We start from the raw sequence: 23099 nt of genomic DNA, 5'->3' as shown, positions 1-23099 counted from the left end.
CTAGATAAAGATATCTGAGGTACACAGTTTGGCTTCCAGATTTTTGATTGTTAGATCATGCAGCAGCTGGAAAACCACAGATTCAGGCATCATGCATATGGTTCTTGTTTTTGCCTGTGGGTTGACTCAATAGATAGCACACCTACAAATACATTTCTATGGGCTTCAAAACTCAGAGCAGATCCTATTCCTACCGGTAAATACAGTCATCATGTGAGTGGACCTCACACGCCAATGGGAGGAGGTGTATCGATCTGTTTACGGCAGAAAACTGGAATGATTTCCACCTGAAATGCTGTGCGCTACATTTATTGAAGGTTTTAGACCATTTTTCAGTAGTTTACTGAAAAAGGGGCGTGCCCTCGACAAAAAGGGTTGTGCCCTATGTACCAGAGCACCAGAAAATTCAATATTGTGGCACAGCGACCTAGTTCAATTAATAGTAGGTGCAAAGAAGGACTCACCAGTCTTATACTGCACCAGATTAGTCATCAAGCATCAAACATAGTGATTAATTTGGCGCAGCAAATGTCTAGTTTTACTGTACTCTATATCTCATCCAATGCCTTAGGGTACGTTGTTTGGAATCATTGATCTACACACATTTGTGTGAATGAGATCTTCTTTTACCCTGTGAATGTAAACAAGAATATCTAATAAATTTAAAAGCAAAAAATTTTCAAGAGATTTGTTTATCATATTACTAATCGGCTATGAAATTTAATTTCTTGTAGCTTTTGGAGCACTTCATCATCTCAGCTATAGGGATTCACTGAGAGGATTTTGGTTTAGAATTCTGCACTTGATAAAACTTTTAAATGTATGCAACTTTCCATTTCTGGTGAGTTAGACTTGGAGATTCATTAGCATGGGCTCAGTGCCCAAAAGGGACCGACATTCTGAATGGATTCTCGTATTTTTTTCTTGAGAAGTAATCCATTAAAATGTCATCCTTTACATAGGACCCCTAAATCTCTACCGTCCAAAGCGCTCAACCTAAATAGTTTTGACTGAGTGTCACACTTTATTAAGTAGATGATATATTTTCAAGGCTCAAATGTAGGAAAATGTGTTCTGCCTCTAATCAGAAGAAATGGAAATTGGACCTAAAATATAAGCGCCATTGAGGGAGGCTTGGAAGTTATTCTGATTTAATAGCGGTGTATAAGTGACCCCCCCCCCCTGCCTAATATTTGTCATTGACGTTAGCTGCGTCCTTAGTAAATCTAATGTAGTAGCATGCAGAAACTTCAGCCGTGCCAGGCTATAGACACCTGTTTTATCTTTAAACAGGTCGGAACGCGCGTTCAGGAGCAAGTGTGGAACCAGGTATGGATTGCTAACGTCCAGGTGAATATGCCCTGTTCTGTGTGTGTCTACCATGATGAGTGTCCAAGATGGTCTCTGACTCCCGGGGGCAGAAGATTCAAGAGAACTTCCCACACTTCTCAGTCTCTTACATTATGTTACTTTAGAAATGTCTAGAAATTCACAGGTAACGTAGCTTCATGTATTTATGTATCTCAAGAGCATTTCTCCCTGAAAAATAACAGCTCCTTATTAAAGAGAAGTCTGTAAGTCTTACTTGATAAACTCGAAGGGGGAGATTTATCAGAAGTGTCTGAAAGCAAAGCTGTTCTAGCTGCTCATGGCAACAAATCAAAGATCAGCTGTCATTTTATAAATGGCCTTGAGAAAATGAAAGCTTAGCTGTGATTGGTTGCCATGATCAACTAGAACCATTCTGCTTTCGGACACTTTTGTTAACTCTCCCCCAAAGACATTGAAAGTGGATGGCCATACAGCTTCAAAAGAAGATGTTACTCAGCTTCCTTAGTCTCCTGGATGGCAAACACGTCATGTTCGGTAACAAGAAGATGCTAGGGGTGCATATTTACATTATCTTGGCAGATTTACTACCTGGGTATCTAGGAAAGCTGGGTGACAACCAATATGGATATAATTTTAACATCAGCAGAAATATTGACATCTGGGTCATTCATGTCATAACCCTCAAATGTGGCTTTTATTCGCCTCTATGTAAGTTCTAAGGGCAGCGGAGAGGAGATTTTCCTAATTGCATTGCGTTGGTATTGTGTTTACATAAACGCAATGTTAATGCAATGTAATTGCATTTCAATAACATTGTGTTAACAATGCGATTACATTACGTTTTGTAAATGTGATGTTAACACAAAGTTAATGCGATGCAATTTGGCAAATCACCATGGAGAGCATGGAAAATCAGCAATTAAGGACTCCATGTAAATGAATGGAGAAGGATGCACATGCGTGGTCATCTCTACACCGTGGCAGTGAGCCAGGATCGAGTGATCATCATTCTTGTGATGGGAGAAATCTTTTAAATGTCAGAAGAACAGTTACTGTACAATGGAAGTAGTGAGGTATCATTGCTTAACAAAGATATTCAACATTTACACATTGGTGATAACAGCTGCTATTATTGGGTGTTTACACATGCATATGATTTGTTACCTGAAATGTATGCAATCACGCATGATGTTTATGTGGTAGATCAGGCGCAGGGGTTGCTGCAGTTTACTGTACAACAAATTCAGACTTTCTATAACAAATATTGAGGCTTGAATATACATATTAAAGCTTTAGTTAGGAGAACAACCCAGCTTTCCTGGACTTCTAGGCAAAAAATGTGCAGTGAAAAGATTAGAAATGCCCTATTCAAATTATTGAAGATTCTAGGAAAATTTGGATCAAGCCTTGTACTGAAAGAACCCAGCATTCCCAGTAACAGCAGATTGTTTTTATGATCATTGGAGGATAATTCCATTCTACGTCTAATTGCAAATTTTAGAAATCATCTCTTCTTACAGCTTTTGCTTTAGGTCCTGTGTAAGTGAAAAAGTGTCCAATTTCGGGATACACTATTATTGTTGGCAGCAGTTTATCCTTCTGTTATAGGTTTCCTATATACATAATGTAACAGCTGCAGGTTGTCTATCTTGATATTGAATAGCCCTTAAAGGGGCACTGTAGCATCAGCCGGCTCCATCCATATGGCTATAAGGTATACACATAGCATTATAATGCACCTATCCCAAGATGGATGTGTAGTATGCTATTAAGTGGAGGGATGAAAACAAAGGAAAAGAGCTCCTTCACCTAATCTGGCTCTTGCTGAACATGTAATGTAGGAGATTACATTAAAACAAGTATAAAACTGGGATCTGTTTTAAGAACTCAAATTTGAACTCTGCATATACATTTGCAAGAATCTGTATTTACTTCAGTCATACTCAAATTCATTGAAATGTTCACCACTCGCACATTCTGACCATGGTCCAACATGGCGTAGATTTCAGCTATAATATAAATTTGGCTGGCCAGGACATCCCTGACCTTGCACCACCTTGTTCCCTGCTCTACCTTACCCACTTTTTAATAAGCAATGTGTGTGGGGCAAAGCTGCCAAAAAGCAGCAAACTCTGAGAATTGAGGGTTTTTCACACCTTGTATACATAAAGACTGGTTCACAGGGCATTATACATCAGCTCCTGTGTCTCTCTGCAAAGGGTTCACGACAGAAACCAACATTTTTATGGATCATTGCAGATCCGACTACAACATTCAGATCAGAATTATGGTATTTGTAATAATACTAAAAAGAATATGTAGTTTCATCCTGAGAAATACCATAAAAATTTTATGTATTCTCTTTACTTCTTAATAACTGAAGCTATGGCCAATGCATACCACACCCTTGTGGTCAATTTGGGACCTGCTTATGCAGTACACATTGAGCAATGACATCTGCATTGTAATGGAGCTTCCCTTTAAATATTTAAAGGAAAAATTCTGCAGAAGCATATATTGGCAGAATATAAGCATAGATTTATTATACGGTTAGTAAAGTCACTGTTTTCTCAAAGCCTTAAAGGGGTATTCTCGTCCGGGCATTCACATTCTCTTTCATTAATCTGCCATATATAAACATTTCTTCAATTAGATGTTATTTAAAAAAATTTACCCGTGTGAAGATAATTTCTCATAAATGTAGTGATATGGTCCCTTTGAAACAAGACTGACTCCTCGGATACGACCACCTCTGCTGGAGGGATTGCACAAAGACACAAAGGCTGTTTGTATATGAAATGTCCAGGAGTTACTACATGTCGCACAGCCGTCCTGTGGTAATGATTGCTGAATCCAGGTGGTCAGGCAAGACTCAATAGTGCATGTCTGGCCACTGCTGCCAAAATGTGAGGTGGTCGTATCCGAGGAAGCCATCTCGTTTCTAAGGGACATCATGGCTACATTTATGAGAAATTATCTTCACACAGGAACATTTTTTTAATTAATATCCAATTCAAGAAATGTTTACATATGGCAAATGAATTAAATTAAATGTAAATGCCCAGATGGGAGTACCCCTTTAATACTGAATGGAGTGGCAGAACACATGGTCCACCAATTAGTGAGAACATGATCCCCATGCTCATGATCGATGGGTTATCAAGCAGTTTTACCCCCACCCATCAGATTGTTATAATTTGGTAATACCCAATTTAAGGCACCTGTAGCTTTATTCATCTTGTGTCCCCTAGTTCATGACTAGAATGACATAGGTTGTGCAAAGCTGAATGGCAATCCAGGTTTAGGAATAGAATGATAGGACTACAGTAACAGAAACAGAAAATTAATTGAAAGATGAAGACAGTTGTAACTCTAGATTTACTTAAACTTATTTTTTTGTGAAGAGATCTTAGTAAGACAGGAGCAGTTGCAATATCTTTTGTCACATTCTAAGGTGTGTATGCCAAATAGCAATGTCGGTTATGTATGAATATGGGTAATTGACACAGAACTAATATCATATATAAATTTATTTCAATTTCTTTTGAAGGAAAGGCAACAATCTGAACAGCCTAATCGTGCTATGGACATGCTGTTTATATACATATAATAATAACTGTTATGGTAATCTTCTGGAAAATATGGCAACATAAATCTGTCCCATGGATTTAGAAAAATTGGCTTTGGAATAAAGTGATTTTCTATGAGTTTTTGTAACTTGGTGGTCACATCATTTTTATTGTTTTCTATAGCATTTTGCTGCTTATAGACCCCCATAAGATCCCTAACAAAGCAGTTGTTTGCAAATATGGCTTCCACAGCACAGCGAATAAATGTTGTTACTTTACCTGTGTCCCTGGATGGAATGTCCCTCTAATATCTGCTGCAAGAATTAATTTGACAAATATTTCTTAAGATCAATGGAAGGAGCCTACAGATCAGTGTGTGAACTCACCATCTCCACCTTCTTCTCCTGCAGAATCTGTCCCAGTCACAGTCATCATTGGCGTTGCGGTCGGTGCTGGAGTAGCATTCCTGGTCCTCATGGCTACAATTGTAGCATTTTGCTGCGCTCGGAATCAGAGAAGTAAGTGTGCTAATAACTTGTATTATTAGGAAAGAGGGGGTCACTTATTTATTGACCTTTGATTTAAAATAAAATATTGTTAACACAATCAGTGTATTATATAAACCATTCTGTGTCATTATACTAACATGCCGGTTCACCCACACAGTGGGTAGTTAAGTACTTCTTACGGCTGCAGGTTTGTTACATTTTTGTCCAATATGGATAATAATGAGTGATCTAAACACATCTGTAGCCTCAGTCTTTGACTAATCCTTATAGTTTGTATCAATGGGGTTAAATTGTATCACCTCTGAGTTGATCATTTGTAAGTCACAGTAAGTCACAATTCACAGACAATTGTTAAGACTGAATACAATTGTATCAAACCCTCAGCTGTTAGGTATTGTGATCTCACCTATTTATCTATAAAAAAAAAAATCTCTTCCAAAGTCATATGCAAATAAGCTGAAAATAACTGGAGAGTGTTTGAGATGTGTAAAGTGTCATATTAAAGATTAGAATCTCATCTTTCAGATTGTATCAAACTTGTGGTTCTTTGAGTTATAGAACTAGAGATACAGGCAGTTAAGAACATAGCTTCAGATAAAGATCCAGATCCTGCTTATGTCTGGTTCTGTATCTCACAGAATCACAATCCTCATGAGATCTTAAAGATTACATTCTTATCCTTTAAGTGACACAAGCATGTTTCTAGGTACTATTGAACCAAGGATATGGTATTCTGAAGTGACACTCCCCTACAGGCTCCAAGCTACGACATTTCTATGCTCATTTTCACATGACTTTGGAGGAGTTGAAGTTGAACGGGTGAGATTTCACATAAAAGAGGACAGAAAGGACATTTCTTAAGGTGGCTGGTAGTTTAAAATGTATTAATTTGGTGACAGTGTCCACTTAAAGTGTCTAAAATTTAGACTACAGTAAGACATTTTGGTGGCTGGATTTTGCAGGTTGAACACTGCGCTCAGATGGGACTCCAAGCATCATAGTTATATGTGATGCAAGGAGATCCATTTTCCCTGCTAAAACAACTTAAACCGGGCTGTCTTAACCCAAACCAGATTTAGTGGGAAATGTATCAGAATGGTCTGAGAGCAGGACTGTTCTAGATGCCCATGGCAACCAATCAGAGCTACGCTTTGTTTTACCCACAGCTGTTTATAAAATTAAAGCTAAGTTCTGATTGGTTTCCACAGGCAACTTGAACAGTTTTACCTCAGACACTTCTCATGAATCTCCCCCTTAGTGCCTATTGGTGAATGATAAATCTGTCCAAAACTGTCCAAATCTTTGCAACTTCTATTTGTGCTATTGATTCTGAGGATTAAAAAATATGCATATTTTATGTAGCATTAGTTCATGTATGGCATGTACACCAACCATTAAAATATCCGTTTTATTAATTGCCAGTTTTAACTTGTAATAAATGTATGTATTCTTTAGATCTGAAGGGTGTAGTGTCTGCCAAAAACGATATCCGTGTGGAGATTGTACACAAAGAACCAACAAACGGGAGAGAGACAGAAGAGCATTCCAGCATTAAACAGTTAATGGTGAGATGAAGAACTATGTGTATGTGACAGATAGAATGTAACCATTTGTGCATCAGACAATGACGAGATGCAGAGTCTTGGTGGAATGTGGCCCTCTTCAGATCAAAATTTGGAGCAGAACTTGTAGGAGTTAGATGATGCATTGATGTAAGTCATGGGCTGATAAACAACTTCCTCTTGGAGGGAGAAAAGCAGGAAATTGCAGTCTTCTTACTCTTGTTCATCACTTTTCATGATATCACAGCGCCAATATATTTATCATGCAGGTTTTATAACAGGACATGACAGATTGCTGTATAATCTGCACGATCGACAGCCTCCCAGTGATAGAGATGTGAATACAGACTGCGGACACGCTGTACTATGTGTACACACAGCCTGATAAACTGCTTTATTACAGCGTATTAATTACAACTCGCATTGCATAAATCTGACTTACTAAAAAAGCCGCTCTGAAAAGCTTTTTAATTTGGGCAGATTTATCTTCCTCCCGACACGTAAATGTGATTTAAACTTACAATAATTTCTGATAAACCACTTCCTCTCATGAAATGTATCGCACTTATATGGTTTAGAGAGATGAAATTTAAGAGAGGCTGAAACCTTAAGCCTGACGCGTAATCCTGCTCCCCCATAATCAATGGCAATCACCCGGCGGAGACTTTGTATAATCTAAGCGTGCACGATCTGTCCTCAGGGAGCGGCAGCCCCTGTGTAACGCAGCTCGTTTCAGAGATAATTAACTAATAATATAGTGCGCCATACTAAACGGACTGCTGCATAATTAACTAAACAAATCACTGCCAGCATGTATGAGGAGTAAACTCATGCAACAGAAACTATGTGAAGAGAGAAAAACGATTTTCTGGGGTTTTCTTTGGACCTCCAGCAATGTTACTTATTTTGTATCTTCTCAGTAGCAGCATAAATCTCTCACATCTGCTTTGTTACTTGTTGTTGTTTGTTACCAGTGAAGGTAAGTATCAGTCTAGAGGCCATAACAATTAGGTTACATGGCTGTCTAGAATAGATATATTGCAGCAAAACATCAACTGAAATAAGTATTAAAGGGAACAGTGTAAGGCTACATTCACACACATGTATGGGGGACGTATATATGGCCGATATACGTCACCCATACACTTCTATGGGCTCACGGCACCATACAGGAGCAGTACAGTGCGGCACCGTAGCCCAGGAAAAGATAGGACATGTTCTTTGCTGTTTTCTGGATTTGCGCAGCTTTGACAGGTATTTAACAGGGGTTTGTGCTGGGTTTTTGTCGCACGCGATCGGATTTTGTTGCATCGGCGCTGGCTTTCATGCGACAGAAATTGAGCGGTGGGCTGTCGGACGATCTGACTGATTCAGACAGAGCGCGGGATTTAACTTTAAAATTGTGTCGCAAGACAATGCACTTACATGCACCGGGAAGAAGAAGGTGAACTCTGGCAGACTGGGTAAGTAAATGTGCCCCAATATGTCTGTATCCGGTCTAGGTACTGCTATGTGATCAGCAGGGGCTTAACTCAAATGACTGAGCCCCATAGCACACTTTTACACCATACACAAACACATTCTTTACTTACAGAACAATGCTCCCTCCATGTGAAGCAGAAAATCCTGTGCCCTACTTTACACAGGATTGCCTGTATCTATGGAGGGAGAGGCAGCGGTACTATGTATGTTATAATAGATGATGCTGACATAGGTCACAGCACAGGCTGCACATGCAATATTTCCATATTCTTTACATATAGCACCTCCAATTGATACTCCTGCAGCACTTACAAATGATATGTCCATGTGAAGCCGGAAATGCAAAATAGATATATATGCAGCACCTCTAGACAATATATCCATGCAGTACCTCCAAATAATATAAATTCAGCAGCTCCAAATAATAAAAATATATGCATTGCTCCAATGATATAAACATGCAGCGCCTCCAAATAATATACAGGCGGTCCCTACTTAAGAACACTCGACTTACATACAACCCCTAGTTACAAACGGACCCCTGGATATTGGTAATTTATTGTACATTAGTCCTAGGCTACATTGATCAGCTGTAACAGTTATCACAGGTGTCTGTAATGAAGCTTTAGTGTTAATATTGATTCTTATGACAATCCAACATTTTTAAAATCCAATTGTCACAGAGACCAAAAAAGTTCTGGCTGGAGCTACAATGATAAAATATACAGTTCTGACTTATATACAAACTCAACTTAAGAACAAACCTACAGACCCTATCTTGTATGTAACCCGGGGACTGCCTGTACATGTGGAACATCCCCCACCGGGGCCTAGCCTTTTCTTGGGGTCTGGAGGCAGGTGGGGCCCAGAATACCGGAGTGGCTGGTGGTTGCGGCCTAGACACACTGATGTCTTGTTGCTTGGTATGGGGACCGGTGGGCTGTCCTACAGCCTGGCAGGTCTCCAGCAGGTGGTGTGTGCAAGAAATGAGGAGGGAGAGGCTGATGTACTGAATCTCCCTGGGGCAACCCCTTAGTGTCCGTAGTATATGTCCCTGGGTAGTGAATGGGGGAGACCTTGATGTTACAGTCGTATCAGGGACCAGACGGAGGCAACATTGTGCATCAATATATTACAGTTCTTTATTGGAACAACTGCAGGAAATGAGCCAAATGATCTCATACAGATATCGGATTATTGGATAGTCCGGATTACTGGAGAGTGGTCATGGAGAGTGAACCTCTGGAGTTTGTTCACCATCCTGGTTGTAGATGCTGGCTGGGAGGTAGCTGTGTCCAATGCTGGAAGCTGCAGCTTTAATCCTAGGAAGTAGTTCTGTGTGAGACACTGAAGGTGTATCTCACACTGTCTCTGGTCATTCAGTGTTGTAGAAGAGATACTCCTGTGTCAGTAGCTAGATTCCAAGAGGTCTCTCTAGTAAGAGAGCTGGCTGGCAAGAGATACTCCTCTGTCAGGAGCTGGGCCTAAAGAGAGCTTGTCACTTCCTGTTAAGAAGTTTTTGTTACACTCTGGTCAGGTGGTCTCACTCTCCAATCACACTCCAGTTACAAAGGTGGAACATCATTGGATAATAACATGAAACAGTTTTAACCCTTGCCTATCCAGGCAGAAAATACCGCTGCTAATTACCTGTAGATGTACCGAGTGATGCAGGGGGCTTATTCGCAAACATTCCTCTGCCATGCGCATTGGCAGGGGTGTTGCATATGCAGAAGCTTCAAAAGAATTTATATGCAGTGCATCCAGATTTATATACATGAAGCACCTCCAAATTATATATACATACTGTAGCTCCTAATGATATACATGAAGCACCTCCAAATGATATAGATGTATGCTGCACCTCCAATGAAATATACATTCCGCAGCTCTAAATGAATATATATGTAGTGCCTCCAAATGAATATACCTGTAGCGCCTCCTTTTGATATATAAACGCAGCACTTCCAAATAATATGTTCATGTGAAGCAGACTGTGTTACATAGGACTTCCTATTATCTATGAAAGGATTGGCAGCGGTTACAGTACATGATGGGGACAATGATATCACAGCTTAGGGTCACACACTGTAGGTTTTTATCACTAATGCCAAACGGACCTACGTGCCTAAAAACAGCACAAGAACCAGGCTCTGTAAATTTAATATACATATATTAATAAAATTAAATGTATACGGTGCCTCAAAATTAAATATATTGAATGCATCCAACTAAAATATACCTTCAACACCTCAAACTATATACATGCAGCACCTCAAAATGATAATTTTGAGGCGCTCTAAATGATATAGATATATGCCTACAATAAAATATACATGCAGCAGCTTCAAATGAATATAATTTCAGTGCTGCCAATAAAATATACATGCAGTGCCTATAGAACTATAGATATATATTACCTATACATGATATACATGCAGAAGCTGTAAATAACATAGATATATGTAGCACCTCCAATGAAATATACCTGCAACGTCTCCAAATTATATATACACGCAGCATGTATATATCATGTAGTAAGGCTGCGACAGTGGTAGTTCCACCACTGGTGATAAGAACTACAAGTACTATTGACTGACAGATTATAGAAAACTAGAAAAAAAAATGTGTAGTGTCTAGTGGAAAAGTTGCAGAACCAAATCCTAATTTAGTGAATAGACACTCTTTACATATTGAATAGGGTCTATTTAAAAAACAGTATGGGCTCCACTATGACTTAAGTGCAGCCTCACTCTTCTATACACCCCATGATTCTGCCCAATGCTAAATATTGGTGCAGTCATGGGGCATCAGTTGTTGGGTCAGTTGCAGGATGTCCCTATACACCAGACTATAAGGTCGCCCTTTGTAATGCATCATTCTCTCCAGTTGATTCTGTTCTTTGAGCCCGGCAGGTGTTCTAATTTTGTGGTAAATGACTGGGGGCACAGTCAGGCCTCGGCTCTTGGCACAGGACCATGGCTCCTGTGCCAGCTCATCCCCTGCTTTGTATTCAGCCCTGATGGAAAAGTTCTACCTCAAGAAAAAGTTTCTAGTAGCAGGAAATTAATGCATGGAGGAGGCTGAACTGTCACTCCTGGGCCGCAGTCCTGTGCTGTAATCCTGGCACCTGTCCCTCTCCTGCCAGGCGCACCGTCACAGTGTGCGTGCCCCTTACAGGAATGCTGCAGATGAATTTGTAGCTGATCTATAGTTTTAATCACTTTTCCAATCCGTCATAATGGAGGAGTATGACATTGTCAGCGCCGAGGCTCGACGACCTGCATAGCCAATGAGCCAGCACTGCACTCTGCAAGGGCCTGAGCATGCTTCATGATGGCACATTAGATAGGGTCTTTATTTAGGGCCCCTTTCTCAAGGTTAGGCAGGATTTATGGAAGTTGTACTAATTTTCAGGCTGCAAATTTAATTTCTCTTTTCTTTCTTGGAGCCTCTAAAATGCAGCTTGCAACCTGCTCCAGGTTTTAGCCGGTAATATAAGTTTGATATGAGAGCTATGTGTCCAGGACGCTGCTGTTGTCATGTGTAAGCAAAAGCTTCATTCTTAGACTGATTTCTCCCTTCTCTGATCTCCTCTCCCTTGAAAAGGGCCAGGACAAGGCATTTTGATGCGCTAAACAGGCAAGCACAATTGCGCCCCCCACCACATGCACATGTAAAATCACAGCAAAAACCCAGCTGAATCAGGGCAGATCCTGAAGTAAAACATAAAAGGTTAACTGCTATGGGATCATTTACAATGAAGGCCTACCAGCAGACCAGCAGTAGATAAATCACACCGAAAATCTTTACCCTTAGTGAAAATAGTATACTTAATATATACAATTGGAACGAGCAGAGATCGTGTAAAAAGGAAGGCACTCACCAAAATCCAGCGGAAAGGATAATTCTTCTTTATTATACATGCAAGGGTACTCACAAAATGTAGGACGGGCAAGGGAGGGAGTGAGGGGTGATGCTACCAAAAGGCAACGGCCGTTTCGCGCAGTCCGCGCTTCTTCCGGCCTCCGTGCATAGTGACTATACGTGCATAAGGGGTATAAATGTTATGTCGAACAACCAAATTATTCAAAACACCTGCGGTTCAAGAGGCGTATCTTGCCTCACATTACAAATTCCACCAATAACACGTCTCTAATGGCTAAAACTCACCCAGGCAAGTGGGAGCTCAGCCAATCCTGTGGCGCAATCATTCCCGTCTAGCGGCGTGCTTGGCGAGGCATCTCATGCCTCCGTCCGGAAGCCAGGCTGCCGTACCGCCCCTAACACGCTCAGCTGTCTGGGATGCATCACGTGACACCCTCTCCGCCCGCCACGCCTTTAATTCTCCTTTACTTTTGAGTTCTCCCCCATGGCCGACCTTATAAAGAAAGCATTTAAAGATAACTGGCACGTGATAGAAAACGATAGAGACCTAGCCAAAGTAGCAGAAGGTGGTCCAGTGGTGAGTTTCAGAAGGGGAAAGACTATCAGATCAGAATTGGTCAATAGTGCCTATAGATCAGCACAGAGTAATTCGTGGTTAGAGAGAAACCCAATAGCGGGGAATTTCAGATGTGGAAGGTGCAAGTGTTGCCCGTACAACTCAGGAGAAAAAACGGTAGATTTTGGAGGTTTGAAAGTCAAAGTGAAAAGTTTCATTAACTGTAAGACCACCTTCGTGGTATATGTTTTGAAATGTGCTTGCCAGAGATTTTATGTCGGGAAGACGATCAGGAATTTGTATCTAAGAGTGAAAGAGCACCTTAGATCAATCGAAACCGGTACAGGGGCCCCACGTCTCATACAACATATTAGAGAAGAACATGGAGGGGACATTAGTACGCTCAAATTCGCAGGCATAGAAGTTGTTAAGAACCCAATTAAGGGAGGGGATAGACAGCGCCTCCTGCTGCAAGCAGAAAGCAGGTGGATTCTGCGCTCGAACGCTATGGGACCGGTGGGTCTTAATGACAAAATTGATTTTGGAATCTTTTTATAATAGTTGTAATAATAATCCCAATTGATAAGACAATGTTACACTGTATGATTTTAGTGACTCATCTAGGTGTATGACTGATTGTTTTCATCGCCTATTTGTTTTTAATCACCACGGGGTATATGTATCTAACAGCCTTTAGTTTATTACCTGTGATTATGTTCATTGTTCCCACGTTGACAAGAATGTTCTTATACAGGCTTCGTATCACCCTATGGGTCAGTGGTACAAGCTCGCCTTCCACCTCTACTCCCACCGCTAATCCGTAGATGTGATGACGCCGCACCGGTATCCATGGTAACGCGTCATGTGATCGGGAGGCGTGGCGGGCGGAGAGGGTGTCACGTGATGCATCCCAGACAGCTGAGCATGTTAGGGGCGGTACGGCAGCCTGGCTTCCGGACGGAGGCATGAGATGCCTCGCCAAGCACGCCGCTAGACGGGAATGATTGCGCCACAGGATTGGCTGAGCTCCCACTTGCCTGGGTGAGTTTTAGCCATTAGAGACGTGTTATTGGTGGAATTTGTAATGTGAGGCAAGATACGCCTCTTGAACCGCAGGTGTTTTGAATAATTTGGTTGTTCGACATAACATTTATACCCCTTATGCACGTATAGTCACTATGCACGGAGGCCGGAAGAAGCGCGGACTGCGCGAAACGGCCGTTGCCTTTTGGTAGCATCACCCCTCACTCCCTCCCTTGCCCGTCCTACATTTTGTGAGTACCCTTGCATGTATAATAAAGAAGAATTATCCTTTCCGCTGGATTTTGGTGAGTGCCTTCCTTTTTACACGATCTCTGCTCGTTCCAATTGTCAATATATGCCTACAGGATACAGAGCACCACTGCCTCATTGGGACTCACAGCACCTGTCCAGACTCCTGTTCCTGCAATATACCATGTGGATATGTTAAACTGTTGATTAGTATGCGGTAGTGCCGTGATCACTTTGTCCTGCTTTTCGTTTTGGTACTTAATATATACAGTAGATTCCAGGAAATTGATATATATATATATATATAGAACTACAACTATATGGATTATACCAAACACATAGATACCTGTAGTAATTATGCTGAACAAATCAATATTTACCTGCAATGAATATACTGCACACATAAATATATATCAGCAGTGACTACCCCCACATGGATACACTGGCAAAACGTACTGCACACTTGGACTGCCTTCAGGCAGATACAGATTTTTCTTAAATTAGGTTGTAACTGTGTCCTTCTGCCTTTATGCTGGCATTGTCCGTCCTGGTCTTCTTCCTAGAGGAATCCTCATGAGTGACAATGCAGGAGACATCAGGTACAGAATGTAATCATGACATTGCCCTCCCATGACTCATCACTCCCGAATTTGCACCCTTGCGATTTCAGCCTTTGGAGCACATCTCCACACTGTGTCCCTAAAAATATCACATTCAGTAAAATGTGCTCTTGATAACAGCTATGTCCCACAGTCCTCCTCAGTAATATTTACCACTCAAAACTGATTTTAGTTACTCCTTATTAATGTAGCACAGGACCCCCTTAGTAATATAGCACAACACTCCCCCTTAGTAATGAAGACCAGGACCCTCCATAGTAATATAGCACAAAACCAGTTTAGCAATATAGCAAAGGAACCCCCTAGTAATATAGCACAGGGCTCCCCCGTAGTGAGATAGCACGGGGCCCCATCCTCCTTTGTGAGATATACCACCCTTATTCAGATAGCACAGCCGCAGCTGTGTTAGATAACATAGGACCCCCCTTAGCTAGCACAGGGACCACCCTTAGTCAAACAGACCATTAAAAAAATAAATAAGCAGTCCAAAACATGAATACTCACCTTCTACCTTCTGTTGCCTTCCTTTCTTCCTCTTCGGCCCAAGTTTCATCTCACACAGGACGCTGTCAGCGGCATGATAACACTGCTGCCGGGATCCTCTCAAGGACATTCTCACTACACTCCCTGGTACCATCTCATTGTCAGTAGAAAATGAGGGAACAGAGTGACAACTCTGACACGGAGTAACATGCCCCTTAGCCCTTAAAGGCTTTGGACTTTGCACAAGAAAAATCACTAAACACAAATTGTGCTATTTTCTTGTAATGATTAAGAAAAAAACACTTGGTTATTTTTTTTGCAATGAGTTTTTCTTGTCATAAACCATCATTTCCAAGTGATGGCATCTTCAATATTCAGATTTCTAGCTATGGGGTGTTCTCTTTCACTGCCTAAATGTTCTCTTCTGTCATCTACCAGCACTCTGCTCCTCCACCCTTCTTCATACGCAGTAATAGCTACTATTTCAATATATTGTGCCAGGGGATTTTGCCCTGTCCCCTGTGTTATAATACAGGCGGTCCCCTACTTAAGGACACCCGACTTACAGACAACCCATAGTTACAGACAGACACCTCTGACCTCTAGTGAAGCTTTCTGAATGCTTTACTATAGTCCCAGATTGCAATAATCAGCTGTAAGGTGTCTGTATTGAAGCTTTATTGATAATCCATGGTCTCATTACAGCAAAAAATGTTTAAACTCCAATTGTCACTGGGGCTAAAAAATTTTTGTCTGGATTTACAATTATAAAATATACAGTTTCAACTTGCATACAAATTCAACTTAAGAACAAACCTCCGGACCCTATCTTGTACGTAACCTGGGGACTGCCTGTAATGTAAAGAGAGATAGATGCTGTCTTTTATAACCTGGCACTGCTAAACATCATAGAGGAAAGACTGGACAGAGAGAATGATGGGCATGGCTAAGGAAGGGTTAGGCAGAGGGAGGTAAGCAGCAGGTTTGGGCTGTATCAGACTGAGCTGTCTGTTGTAAGATGGGAGGGTATGTGGCTGATGAAAGTATACAGCTCTATTGGGCTGTATCACACTGAACTGCCTTCTGTGAGATGGGAAGGGGCAGGGTTGAGCTTCCTGGCTGCTGGATTTGGAGCAGAGGTATGTGTATGAAGGGAATAGAGGGAGTAACTGTTTGAATTCTACTCAGATTTATTTTAGTGAGGAAGTTGTATTTAAGTGTGTCTTCAATAACCTGTCGCACCTGGGATGTGCCAATCTTGTTTTTTTTATTTTTCTAGCATTCATTAACATATAAAAATACATTAAGCCCACAAATTCTGCCTTTTCCAGCTCGGTGTGAATGTACACTTATATGTGCAGAATTCTCAGGTCAGTTACGTTGGTCTGGGTTGCTGTGTAGACAAGTATTATGTATATTTCACACCTTCTGCTCTTTATTCAGTTTCAGGTTTAGAAATTGACTAATAAATTTAGTTAGAAAACAAACAATGGCACTTAATAATCAGGTCCCCTCCCCCATCATACTGCAAACCCCGGACAGGTGCAGTAGCGATTACAGGATACAGATTGCCACCTTCTGCTCTGCTTCTTAAGATTTACTCTGTTACTTTAATTAAACACAATCGCACTTCGCTGGATCAGGAAGAAAACAAAGCATTTTTTATCTTAATTGCTGGGAGGTGACAGCGGCCTTTTCACTACATCACATCCATCAAGAGGAATGCACTGCAGCATAAAGTGACCGATGCCAGGACGGTCTACATATAAATGGAGCTGCTGGATCTCCGGTTCCAATTAGTGAATTCAAAGCAATAATTATATCTTCTGCGGGGAAAGCTGGATGGCAGCTAGATTTTGCAGCATTCAGTCATAAAGCAGTATGAAAGGGGAGGTAGTATCACTACATAAGGGCTTATTCACACAGACAAGTCCGTTGCATGTCTGTTGAAAAAACATCCATATTGTTTCCATTTTTAAAAAAAGTTTTCACATCCATTCACATCTTTTTTCACATGTGCAAAAAAAATTCATTCATTCATTAATTCATTCATTCAATAGAAGGCAAAACAACGGGTGAGACGGTGAGACTTGGCCAACGTCACCCTGAGCTCACTCATTATTCTCCCCTCCCTTGTTATTTCTCTTATGCAAAATCAATGACTTGGCCAAAAGCTTCCTCAGCTCACTCATTCACCCATTACTCAGGAATCAGGGAGGGGAAAGACGAAACTCATCTCCCTCACTCCCGAGACATTTTCAGATCCAGTGAATGGGCTGAAGAGAAAACCAAAGGAGGTGGGAATGAGGGAGCTGAGGGAGACGTTGGCTGAGTAGTGACTCACACTCCTGGTGACTCGGTGAGTCTGCTGGTGAGTCCGTAGGTGCCAACTACTTTCTTAACATTAATTAAATAAACATATGAACTTTGGATTTTTATTTTTAAAATTAAATTGAAAAGAGTAAGAAGACTTCTGTGGGAACCTGTCATTAGGTTTAATGGTGACAGCATGATGACAGGTTACATAATTGAGTTTTTCTGATGAGTTTTGGTTAGGTTTTTGCCACAGCATCTTTATATATCTAAACTCGGAGTAGACTTTAATCCCAGACTTCAGGCCGAGGCTACAAATATAAAGTGTTTATTGCTATACAACCTGGCTGTTGTTTAGTGCCTGGATGGATAGACATTCTGCCTGCCCATTCCAGAGCTCTTCTATCTTTAATATGATATCAGAGAGAAATACTATACCACAGTGCAGCCAATGTCCCTTGCCTGCCATTAACACCATTGATTCATATGCTGTGGTCCCTGGACTGGATACTCATGGCCTGTGCTCCCCCTTCCCCCTCCGATATTGCCTTTTAGTCCCTGGGGCAAAGCAAGGAGAATGGCGCTAGAGAATCAATAGCAATTATGAGTAACATTTCCATGTGGCAAAACCTCTGCAGCACAAGGGGTGTCCAGTACAAAATATATATTACCATATCTGAGGTTGATCTTTACTGATGTTACCATTGAAGCAGAGTTAACCCTTAGTTATACCTAGGACTATTCAAAATGCATTGGGTTTAATAGGCTGCTAGTTCTATCCCATATGATTCAGGGAATGGTGAAGAAACACTACATTAGACACTACATTAGACACTACATTGGGCATATTACAGTGCAACATGTACCTGGGCCCCAGGCACAAGTCATGCTAATAAGCAGGTAATGGAGCGATGGTGCTGGTGACATTAGGGCCAGAATCTATTACACATTTGATCCCCATACACTGTGTAACTTTGTCAAAGCCAAGTAGGATTGAGGAAGTATGGTGTGACCACTCTCTTTATGTTTCTTCTACAGATCGACAGAGGAGACTTTCAGCAGGACTCCGTTCTCAAGCAACTGGAGGTTCTAAAGGAGGAAGAAAAGGAGTTTCAGAAGGTAAGATGGTAACATGAAGCAGAAGAGCTGTACTATCTGCAGAATATGTGAATTGCACCCAATTCATCAATACACCTGTGCCAGATTTACGCCAGAAAAGAAACACTTTGACACCTTGACACCCTGTACTGCTTGGGAAGTGTACACCATCTTTTTTGGTGTACCTTAACATACAGGGGCAGATTTACTTACCCCGTTCCGTCGCAATCCAGCGGTGCGTTGTCTGACGTAGATTCAGGTCCGGCAGGATTAACTAAGATCGTGTTTCCGAGTCCTTTCCTGTGTCGCTGCTGCGACGAGGTCCGCCGGAGTTCACCTTCTTCTTCCTGGTGCCTGTGAGTGCTTGATCTTGTGACACAAAACCTTTTTTAAATTCCGCGGTTTGACCTCAACCCCCCCATTTCTGTCCCGATGCGCCAAAATCCGATCGCGTGCGCCAAAATCCCGGGGCAATTTGTCGCAAAACGGAAATATTCCAGAAACTGAAAGTGTAGCGTTCAGACCCTTAGTAAATGAGCCCCACAGTGTGCAACACAAATCTGTCGATATAACACCAAAAAGAGCACATGAGGAAAACGGAAATAAATTAAGAAGAAAAAACTTTATTACTTAATTTTTTACTTTAATTTTTACACACCATGATAAAATCATCATAAAATCAGGGGTAACAGGAGAGGTAGAAGTTTATACACACCAGGAGGTATGGTATACAGGAGTACAATAATTTGACATCTAGGGCAAAGCAATAAAATACGTAGATTGCAACAACATTATATGTGCCCATCCAGTTCACAAAAGTAATTGCAATAAATAGCCATAGTGATATAAGTTAGGTGCATGTATATTAACATCTGTGAGCTGGATACCTGTATGCACGGTTACCTGGTGAGCAAGAGAACCCCTGTCGAGTCGCTGTATTTCATGTAAATTTCCAAAAAGTCGCCCGGCTTGCGACCACAAGGCCCTTTTTAAACCTCCAGGGCAAAAAGTAGATATGTTAAAAAATAACTCTTATTAGGTCTGCTTTTAAGAACAGTTGAAAGTGTGTTAAAAACACAAATAGACAGTATCCACACTAACAGTACTTAGGGATACACGGCTTCTACCCTTAATGTTATATAGTAACTCAGACAGAAGGGTTTGATCAGTTCCCCCTTAAAGTGAACAATCGTAAATTGTACAAGGAGCAGTATTGTGGGAAGAAGCAACCCTGTTTGTCCCTATAGTGTAAAGCCCATAACGCTGGCTCTTGACACTCACTAGGAGCCCCTAGAGAATTGCTTTCTCATAGTGCCTAATCCTTATCCAAAAGTGGAATACTGTCTACTGCAATTTAAAATTGTCTAACAGATCAGCTTAACCCACCCCTATTATGTGCTGTATTCAATGTGTCGCAAACTTCGATTAAGCACTTCCACGCCCATTTCGGTGCACATCTTTTTCCATCTTGTCGACACACAAAACTGGTGCAAACACTTCTTAAATACATGTGCAAACTCCAAGTTTTGTTGCAGCCAGTATAATAGATTTGGCCCAGTGTTTTAGGGCAAGTACAGTAACATGTACTGGGACGACTAGGCATGTCATGAAGAATCATCCAATGTAACCTAAGCTAGGTGGGCCTAGAGTACATGTAGATGCAGTGTCTAACCTACCAGTATTTCATCCCTGGGCTCCACCTTTGTGAGGGCCCCATTTAACAAATAACCCCTTCTGGCAGCTTTCTCAGCTCTGCTGCTGTGTGGAAATGTGTTCCCGGGAAAAAGATCTAAGAAGGCCTAAGCTCAAGGAAATAGCCAGTCAACATATTACTGACACGGCTACCAGGACCATAACAGTCTGAGACGAGGGCTAGGAAGCTGCCTCTACTTTTGGAATTTGTAAATTGTTGTCAATTATTTTAGTCCAACACGGCAGGTTTCCAGTCTTATACATTAACTTCAGGAAATGTTCCTGAAAAGCCACAATCTTTCCTTGCTATTGAAAACATTGCCACTTACATCCAAAGACCTGGTATATGGTATAATTGTAATTATTCTAAAAAATCTGGACTTCAGACTGATACATGTTGTAACATGTAACATTGCAACCAATTATGAGGAAAGGGAGAGATTTCTTCAGAGAATTGTCTAGACTGAAATCACTTGATACAAACTCTCAGGGACTGGATGGAAATATTGAATGTTAAGATTTACTGACCACTAGCACTGATGTGAAAAATGTTGAGAGGATAAAACACACAGTATAACATAAAGCTTCTCATCTTCTCTGTGATATAACTTAGTAACTGCTAGTCAATGCCCAGTGTGATGTGACTGTCCTTGCCTTAAAATAATCCTGAAATAACTTATTTTCTAGGACCCAACCAATGGCTACTACAGTGTCAATACCTTCAAGGACCATCATTCAACCCCAACTATCTCCTTATCCAATTGTCAGCCAGATATACGTCCTGCAAACAAGCAGAGGGTGCCTACTGGCATGTCCTTCACCAACATCTACAGCACGCTGAGTGGTCAGAACCGCCTATATGATTATAGCCAGCGCTTTGTCCTTGGCATGGGCAGCAGCTCCATCGAGCTTTGTGAACGTGAGTTCCAGAGGGGTTCAATGAGCGACAGCAGTTCTTTCCTGGACACTCAGTGTGACAGCAGCGTCAGCAGCAGTGGAAAGCAAGATGGCTATGTTCAATTTGACAAGTCCAGCAAAGCGTCTGCTTCTTCGTCCCACTACTCCCAATCATCTTCTCAAAATTCGGACCCAAGTCGGCCACTTCAGAGGAGAATGCAGACACATGTGTGACCATGGGCCTTATGCAAAACGCAATGGGGGTAAAAGTGGAGGACGTTCAGCTGTTAAGGCTTATGACAGGAACTTTGGACATTCTAAAGCTGGGAACTAAGGGTCATGTGGAGCCTCTTGAGATATTTATCTAGTTTTATATTTATATGAGAAAAACATAAAGAGGAGATGACAGGAGGATCTCCATATTGTACAAAGCACTTTGTTCTATGGAGTACAACAAGCCATGCTTCTATTCTTTAAGTGGGAGGGAAAAAATGTTTTATAAGACTATATCCCTGAAAAAAAAAAACATCAAAAAATGTCAAGCTCCCGGTTGTGTGGGGCTTTGGCACAGTGTGAAGCAGGAATCTAGCCATTAGTAAGCACAATGCTGATATAAAATGCGGATAATGGCAGGGTAGAAGAGGGATGGCAGCATCGGGGAACGCTGCCAGCTCATGTAGCAGTAAACTGGCCTATACATGATTATTCCATTTATTGCCCAGTAAATATATATATATATATATAAAAATATTACGTTCCTTAGATGAAACTTCTTCTAAATGGCATCCCCACCTCTTCCCCAGTATTCCCCAGTATCATGTATGATTATTCCCCCATCGGCAGGGGATGTGGCTGTAGGAAATAATCGAGCAGATCTTGAGTTTCATGGTTTGTCTATAATTTTGTCATGTTTTATTAAAAAAAAAAGAAAAGAGAGAAAAAAAATCCTCTAGTTTCAGGGACTGTAAGGGAGTAATGGGTTCCCATTGTGTCTCTTCTTCACCTCTTACAAGGACCCATCACATTGGAGACGTCACACACCTATAATTTATATGGTTATTTTATACAGTTCATAGATTGTTTCTACTCATCATAAAGGGACATGAACTGATTAAAGGTGAATGATGGGTACTACGATGGGTGCAGACCAAGGGCCTAGTCACATAGTCACATGATCACTGGTTAAAAACATTTAATGACAGCCAGGGCATAAAATGTTAAAAGAGAACGGAGCGTTATGTGTTATCCTTCAATAAAATAGGCGATGTGTGTGTCATAGTGGGGTCAGCCATGTTTGTTGGTTATCTATATATACATATCTTTTAATAAATACATGTCCGCACACAGGACAGGCAGCCATTGTTGTCCCAGAGTCTGTGATTTATTTATTTCATCATCACAAGTAAGTGGTGACTCACATATCGTGGTTCTATAACTTGGAAGCTTTTAAAAAGAAAATGTCACCTTCTCATAGTGTCCATATATTGTAAGGCAAATTTTTAAAATCATTTTTCAAGTGGTTTTACACTGTGCTCATACACAGTAGCATAGTGGATAACGGCTGAGTCTGATTGCTGGGGGTCTGACCCCCAGTGAATATGAAAACTGTACCTGCATCTCCCTTGATCTGGCCCATACTTGATGAACTTGCACTACATTCACTTTAATGGAGTTGATATAGCCTTATTGGAAGTGTGTAGAAGTCAGTTTAACACAGGTCAAGCATGTAGATCAGCACTCCATTCACTTTTATGGGGGTTTTGGATATATCATTTAGATCAGCACTCCATTCCTTATAGTGTACTTCAGGGAACTTGCAGGTGCCC

General features: G+C 41.1%; 1 protein-coding gene across 3 annotated transcripts in view; it reads left to right on the top strand.

Annotated features, from left to right (window-relative positions):
* Nucleotides 1–22630, top strand: part of KIRREL3 (kirre like nephrin family adhesion molecule 3) — a 535939-nt gene extending 513309 nt beyond the window's left edge. For 2 of the 3 annotated variants that reach the window (XM_072156677.1, XM_072156679.1), the window contains 5 exons: nucleotides 1294–1329; nucleotides 5312–5419; nucleotides 6866–6975; nucleotides 18625–18705; nucleotides 21064–22630. In XM_072156677.1, coding sequence (XP_072012778.1) covers nucleotides 1294–1329; nucleotides 5312–5419; nucleotides 6866–6975; nucleotides 18625–18705; nucleotides 21064–21507 — 779 coding nt within the window. In that variant the 3' untranslated portion in view covers nucleotides 21508–22630. The remainder of the gene's footprint in view (nucleotides 1–1293; nucleotides 1330–5311; nucleotides 5420–6865; nucleotides 6976–18624; nucleotides 18706–21063) is intronic. The other variant, XM_072156678.1, reaches the window with a different exon arrangement.
* The last annotated feature ends 469 nt before the right edge of the window (nucleotides 22631–23099 follow it).

This window comes from Engystomops pustulosus, chromosome 6 (assembly GCF_040894005.1).
Source record: "Engystomops pustulosus chromosome 6, aEngPut4.maternal, whole genome shotgun sequence".
Taxonomy (NCBI): domain Eukaryota; kingdom Metazoa; phylum Chordata; class Amphibia; order Anura; family Leptodactylidae; genus Engystomops; species Engystomops pustulosus.
The sequence above is the reverse complement of the archived record's forward strand: the minus strand, read 5'-3'. Positions and strand labels throughout refer to the sequence as shown.